The sequence below is a fragment of the Embiotoca jacksoni genome, unplaced genomic scaffold (assembly GCF_022577435.1).
Source record: "Embiotoca jacksoni isolate LCO1_2020_lvr unplaced genomic scaffold, fEmbJac1.0.p SCAF_9, whole genome shotgun sequence".
NCBI classification, from domain to species: domain Eukaryota; kingdom Metazoa; phylum Chordata; class Actinopteri; family Embiotocidae; genus Embiotoca; species Embiotoca jacksoni.
This window is the reverse complement of record NW_027185447.1, coordinates 14670380-14676467: the sequence shown is the minus strand read 5'-3', so window position 1 is coordinate 14676467 and position 6088 is coordinate 14670380. Positions and strand designations below refer to the sequence as shown.

The 6088-nt window shown below is 39.9% G+C and overlaps 1 protein-coding gene across 5 annotated transcripts in view; it reads right to left on the bottom strand.

Annotated features, from left to right (window-relative positions):
* Window positions 1–1823: 1823 nt before the first annotated feature.
* LOC138192766 (glutamate receptor-interacting protein 2-like) overlaps window positions 1824–6088 on the bottom strand; it is a 35686-nt gene continuing 31421 nt past the window's right edge. For 4 of the 5 annotated variants that reach the window (XM_069140407.1, XM_069140408.1, XM_069140409.1 and 1 more), the window contains 2 exons: window positions 4931–5077; window positions 1824–3931 (listed from right to left, as the gene is read on the bottom strand). In XM_069140407.1, the coding sequence (XP_068996508.1) occupies window positions 3734–3931; window positions 4931–5077 (345 nt within the window). In that variant the 3' untranslated portion in view covers window positions 1824–3733. The remainder of the gene's footprint in view (window positions 3932–4930; window positions 5078–6088) is intronic. The other variant, XR_011177833.1, reaches the window with a different exon arrangement.

The following is a 6088-nucleotide window of genomic DNA, read 5'->3' as shown; positions in this document are numbered from 1 at the left end:
CATTGGTGACAAGTATTCACTACAATACTAGTTCTATTACTCTTGATGTTCTGCAGAACGTCAGTGTTGTTAACACTATTTTACCAAGACTTTCCAGTACAGTAACCAGATACAAAGTGCTTACAAAAATAACATGTTCCTGAAATGTTTTATTATAATCTTGACTGCAGAGTCAATGGCTTGTTTGGTAAAAAGAGATCTAGCATGTGTAACACTGCGCAGATTGTTTAGAGACTGAATTTCAGTGAAGTATGGCCAACAGGCCGTGCAGGAATGACACGGAGCTGGATATCATTGCAGTCCTTCCCTTTTAACATGACCTTTCAACTACAAATGCTACAGTGCGTGTGTAGTGTCTCTGGTTTAGAGGAAGTTGTTTTGTTCAGACTTTAACTGCGAGCAGTAAATTTGATCATGTAACTGCCTCCCACTTTCAACCTTCATCAATACTGTTTTAGATTTTTGAGACTTTGCTGCTCATCCACATCACAATGCATCTTGAGTCCCCTCCTGAAATAGACATCTATATTTATTCAAACACCCTCTATTGAAGGCCACCAATGTCACCCTGACTCTCACTGCTCCGCTCTCCCTGTGATGTCTCATTGACACCAGTCTTAAATTTTTCAGAGTGTCCGCCCATTAATCAATCATCCGCCCCCCCGCAGCAGGTGGGAACTGCATTGACATTTTACTCACAAAGATGGGATTGGCTTATTTGGTCATGTCTCTGGTGTACAACTGGCCGTCCAAAACATTTCAAGCACTGGAACCCGAAAGACTTTTAATTTACATCAACTGCACGATCAGATCAAGTGCCTGAGCGCAGGAGGACGCACTGCCTCCAAATGCTTCATGGTAATGGACAGTACTTTGTCCAATAAGAGGCTCATATTTCATGTAGAATTTAGTAAAGCTGAGTGATAATACTTACTCACGGAACATAAAGTATTTTTTTGTCTGGTGAAAACATATTGGAAAAATGCCTTCAAATAAATAAGACGCCAAATATGGTCTTTCAATCTTTTTTTTTCTTTTTGATGATTTTGAATTTATGCACAACTTTGTCATAATTAGCGAACAAATTCTTGAGTTTCGGAAACTGTGTTCTGTGAGGTCACAGTGACCACCAAATTCTAATTAGTTCATTCTTGAGTCCAAGTAAACATTTGTGCCAGATTTCATGAAATTCCCTCCAGGCATTCCCGGACATCACTTTCACAAGAGCGGGACATACGGACAGACAACCCAAAAACATAATGTGTCTGGCTACAGCTGTCGCCAACACGGAAGCATAAAAACTATTGCTCCATACTAACTTCTGAAATTGTACAGTTTGAGGAGTAGTAGGCGCTATAGTATCGTTTATAGTCAGTGCTAGCTATAGTACAGATTTACAGAGCTTGTTAGCTAAAAGCTAATGTCAACAAACATAAATGCCAACATTTAACACAAAAGGTTAAATTATGTTCACCATCCTAACTGGCAAACTCACAGTTAGCATTCTAACTAGCGGTAAACACAGACATTATGAGGCGGATGAAATAGTCATTGTTGCTGCAAATACTCGGTCATTTAAAATGGAAAAATTCAAATATTGACCAGATTATAGAGTTAATGAAAAAGTGACCACTTAAATTAATCCAGAGGGGAACAAACGTCAACTCGATTATTATCCTCTGAAGGTCATGAATGTCTGAATACAAATTTCAGATTGGACATAAGTGATTGACAGACTGACAAAAAGTCTAACAAATATTTTCTGGGTCAGTGTTCTTCATCTCTGTGGGAAGCGCCAAATTATTCAACACAAACCAATCAACTATGGTCTCATAACTTTATTCTCATAAAAAGAAATACATTTCTTACTTAATAATAAATTAAATAACAAAAATAAAATAATATCCAATACATCTTTCAAGTTCTTTTGAACTGATATTCATGGAGGATGCAAAAATTAACAAACAAAAAAATGCACAGCCACATTCAGTATCACAGTGTACATGAAGATACGACAATGTAAGTGCATGTACAGTAAGTAAAAATAAAGCACTTCATACCATGATGTATTTTACAGTAAAATAAACCTGCAATACAGTAAATTAATATAAAACCTTAAAAATAGGCCTCTGTATATGACATGACATTTAACAGAAGACATAAGTCTGAGATCAGGTTACCGTCCCAAGGATGAATCAATCTCACAACATGTTCACTTCAGCCAACACGTGAAAAGAAAAAAAATATTGTTTCCAGAGAGTCAGTTGGATCAGCAGGCCACATGTCCTATGCACACGCTTTATAAAAACAGCATGTCATTAAGAAAGGGAATACTCTCAAAGATCCTGTTGAAGCAGAGAGAAATGACTCCAACACGTTTTTATTATACGGGAAGTGCTACTCGCCGAGGACTAACCCAATACATGCTTAACATACTGTACCAGCGACTGCAGAGGGGAATAAACTGATAACCAGTGGAATCAGATGTAAAGTGAAATCATTCGTCACTGAAAAGTTAAAGGCCTTTCATGCTCCGTTTTGGAAAACGGTGTGATTCACTTGAGCAAGCGTCGGCGACAGACCACAAACTAACCCTTTAGTCATTCTACAAAGACGGGATCATACAGTGAAAGTGAAAACGTGTGAACTCGGCATGAAGGGCAAATGAAAGTTGTGCGTCATAAAGGAAAATGTGAAGCTGAAAACAACATCTTTGCAAATGTGTCAAAGTCATCAACAATGGAAAGAAAAAAGAAACTCATTCTAATCTGTGAACACTGATGTCTCTCTGGAACCATTCAGAAACGATCCGTCGAGGGACATCCACTTTAAGACGTAAAGGATAGAGTGTCTTCACAAGCATTCATGGTATCAAGATATAAGGGGATTTAAAATATAGTTAAATTGGCAAGTACCAGAGAGCGTTCTGTCTATTTGGAGGCACTGTCCCTTCTCTGGGGCAGGCAGCGTGGAGGAGAGACTGGAAACGAGGGCAGTGAGCCAAGTCGCGGCTGAAATAACTCAAATAGGTGCAACGTGCCTTGAACCTTGAATATCCCAACACCCTGTGCGTGCGTGTGTATGTGTGTGTGCGTGCGTGGGGGGGGGATGTTACATGCATATGAGGCGTAGCATGTGGGTCCTTCACTGTGCGACAGTGTACAAGAAAAATTCAAATGGGTTTAATGGTCCTTAAATGACAACATGAAATGCAATAAAGCAAGAGTTTATGCAGTGACTGTGTGCAGCATTTGATTCTCTCCAGAGCGGAGGCGTGTGTGTTGACATCCTGGCTCCATCAGAAGCTATGACTCTACTGTTATATAACCCTGCATGTGGCTTTGCCTCTGGAGACGGAAGGGGTGGGGGAAGGGCCTGCCCTGAAGCCAGAGCCTCCTCTGAACTGCATCATGTGAGCACAGTGACTAAAACTGGCAATCGTGAACACATGCACTTGTAACTTTGTGAGCGAGAGATGCTTTCAGGCGCACAGAGTGGCCGTTTCTGTGGATGCTCTGCATGCTGAACATGAGTGTGAAAGTCTGTCTGAGAGGTACAATGTGACAAACTGTGTGTTTGTGTGACCTGTGTGACCTGTGTGTGTGGCCTGTGTGACCTGTTTGACCTGTGTGTGTGGCCTGTGTGACCTGTGTGTGTGGCCTGTGTGACCTGTGTGTGTGTGTGAGAGGTCCCAGCGCTGCAGTATTTCAACAGTTGGTGTCTATCTTTGTGGTCACAGGGCGATGCTGTTGGTCCTGTGCTCGGGAAAGTAAAACAGTGAGTTGGAGGGGTCGTCACAGTCGTTGGGCAGCTCTGTGTCTGCTGCTGCCAGTGGATTCCTGCTAATGACCAAGTTCAGGCTGTCTCCGGCTTCCATAATTAGAGGCACAGTCAGACAACAGTCCAAGTCCCTGGTCCTGACACGGTTCACCTGGGAGATCACAACCAATTAATTTATCATTCAATATATTTCACATTTCTTTAGGGCAGTGATTCCCAAACTGTGGTATGTGTACCACTGGTGGTACACAAGAGCCTTTGTGAAAAGCCTTAACAATTGCATTTCATTTAGTTACAGGAAACAGTTATTACATACATGACACATTACAATGCCGGTTGTATGCCGGTTTGCCGGTGCTTAGTCAATTTTTAATCTATAAAAAAAAAAAAAAAAAAAAAAAATGTTAGTATCTGCAGGGAGAATTTGTTCTTGGGAAGTTTGGGAACTGCTCTACAGGAATAGTTTGACATTCTGGGAAATGTACTTATTTCTTCACCAGTGAGAATGTCATTTAACATACATTTTTAGCAGGTGTAACAGCAACACTATGAAAAGCATTAAAAGCTAAACTCAGTTTAGAAACTGTTTCCCAGCAGGTTTCCTGAGGAGAAACGGTCATAAAATATTTAAATACAAACTTAAAAACATATCTTTTTAGCTTGGTTTGAAATCAGAATGCTTTACATCCATTATTTATTTTATTAAATAATTTATGTTATTGTATTCATTAGGTTTTCATATTTAATTTTATTGATTTTATTTGCCATGATCTTTTATTCATATATATATAATATATATATATTATTATTTTTGTAATTATTATTATTATTTATTTTTTTTATCGGCTTTCTAACCGTCATCTATAAAACACTCTAAATTGCTCTTACCTGTATTAAAGGAGCTACACAAATAAAATAGGTCATTAGTAAGGTGTAGTTGAGTTATAACTGGACATCTGCTCTTCCCTGTTTCCAGTCTTTAAGCTAAACTAACTGCGTCCTGGTTCAGGCTTAATACGAGTTGTTTTTTTTTTAAAGTTTTTTTTTTTAAATTTATCTATAACACTCAGTGATAATAATAACGAATAAGCCTATTTCCAAAGTGTCAAAATATTCCTTTAAAAAGTTGACTTTTCAAGACCAACAGTACCTGAAGAATGCGGTCGAAAGGTTTTAGCCCCGCCTGGTCTGCCGGGCCATCCGGACGGATCATATTCACGTACACCCCTTTTTCCAGGAGCCCGTCTGACACACTGAAACCAAAGTCACGGCTCTCAAGGTCCTTCCTTATTATCACCTGCAAGCACAAGAAATTAGCGTTACACAGGTTATACGTGCAGGTCATCTGGAGGCTTTTACTCCTTAGACGAGTGTTTATCTATAGAAACAATAAAGAGACAATGGAGTGCTACATATCTAAAACTCTACGTCAATAGTTTCTGGTAGGTTCTGGGTAAAAAAAAAAAAAAAAAATTATATATAAATGTAACCAGGGTTAACTGACATCATCACCACTATATTCACTGGGTGGGTGAGAGGCTATACGTTAATGTATTCCAAAAGAGAGCTAGTAAAGTGAAGCAGAGTGCCGTAAAGAGCACCACAGTAGACTGTGGAAAAGGTATTGTTGTTGTTAAGGTATTGTTATTGTTAAGGTATTGGAAAATTATGATTATTCACCTTTTTTTTTTTTTTTTTTTTTTTGCAAAGAGTTAAAGAAGACCCGTCTCATATCATAGACAGGAAGAAGGGATAACTGCATCGCAGATGTCATTTTGGCGTGTCATTTCTCGTGTCCCTCCCTGTGTCAACATGAAACAGCTACAGCGCAGCCACATGCCTCCGTGTCAGTGTTTCTCTTTGGATCTGGATGTTCTATAACAAGGTGAGCAGGTTTTACCATAACCAAACAAGAAACGGCTTTAGGAGGGCCTTGATATGACTTTCCATGATATCATGTTAAGTTGTGTCGAGTCAAAATATTGTTAATTCCCTCACTGCGGGGCTGTGATGTGCTCCGTTATTGTGAAATCAGTCAAACGGAGCAAGGTGAGATGCACCGATGACACCAAACAGGCGTCTCAGGGAGTGTGCTGGCACAATCTGGGGTCACAGCATGTGCAGCTGCTCGGGTAGTGTTATATAATGAGTGTTTATCGTATAACCACTGCAAGTCCTGACTGGCCAGGTATCCGCTGGGTCCAGTTACACTGAACTGACAGGAGCAGTGACTCAAGTGGAGGAGGCACGCAGGTAGAACTTCGTAATGGGCACATTCCCTCAGGACCTCTCTTGTTTGTACCGTGTT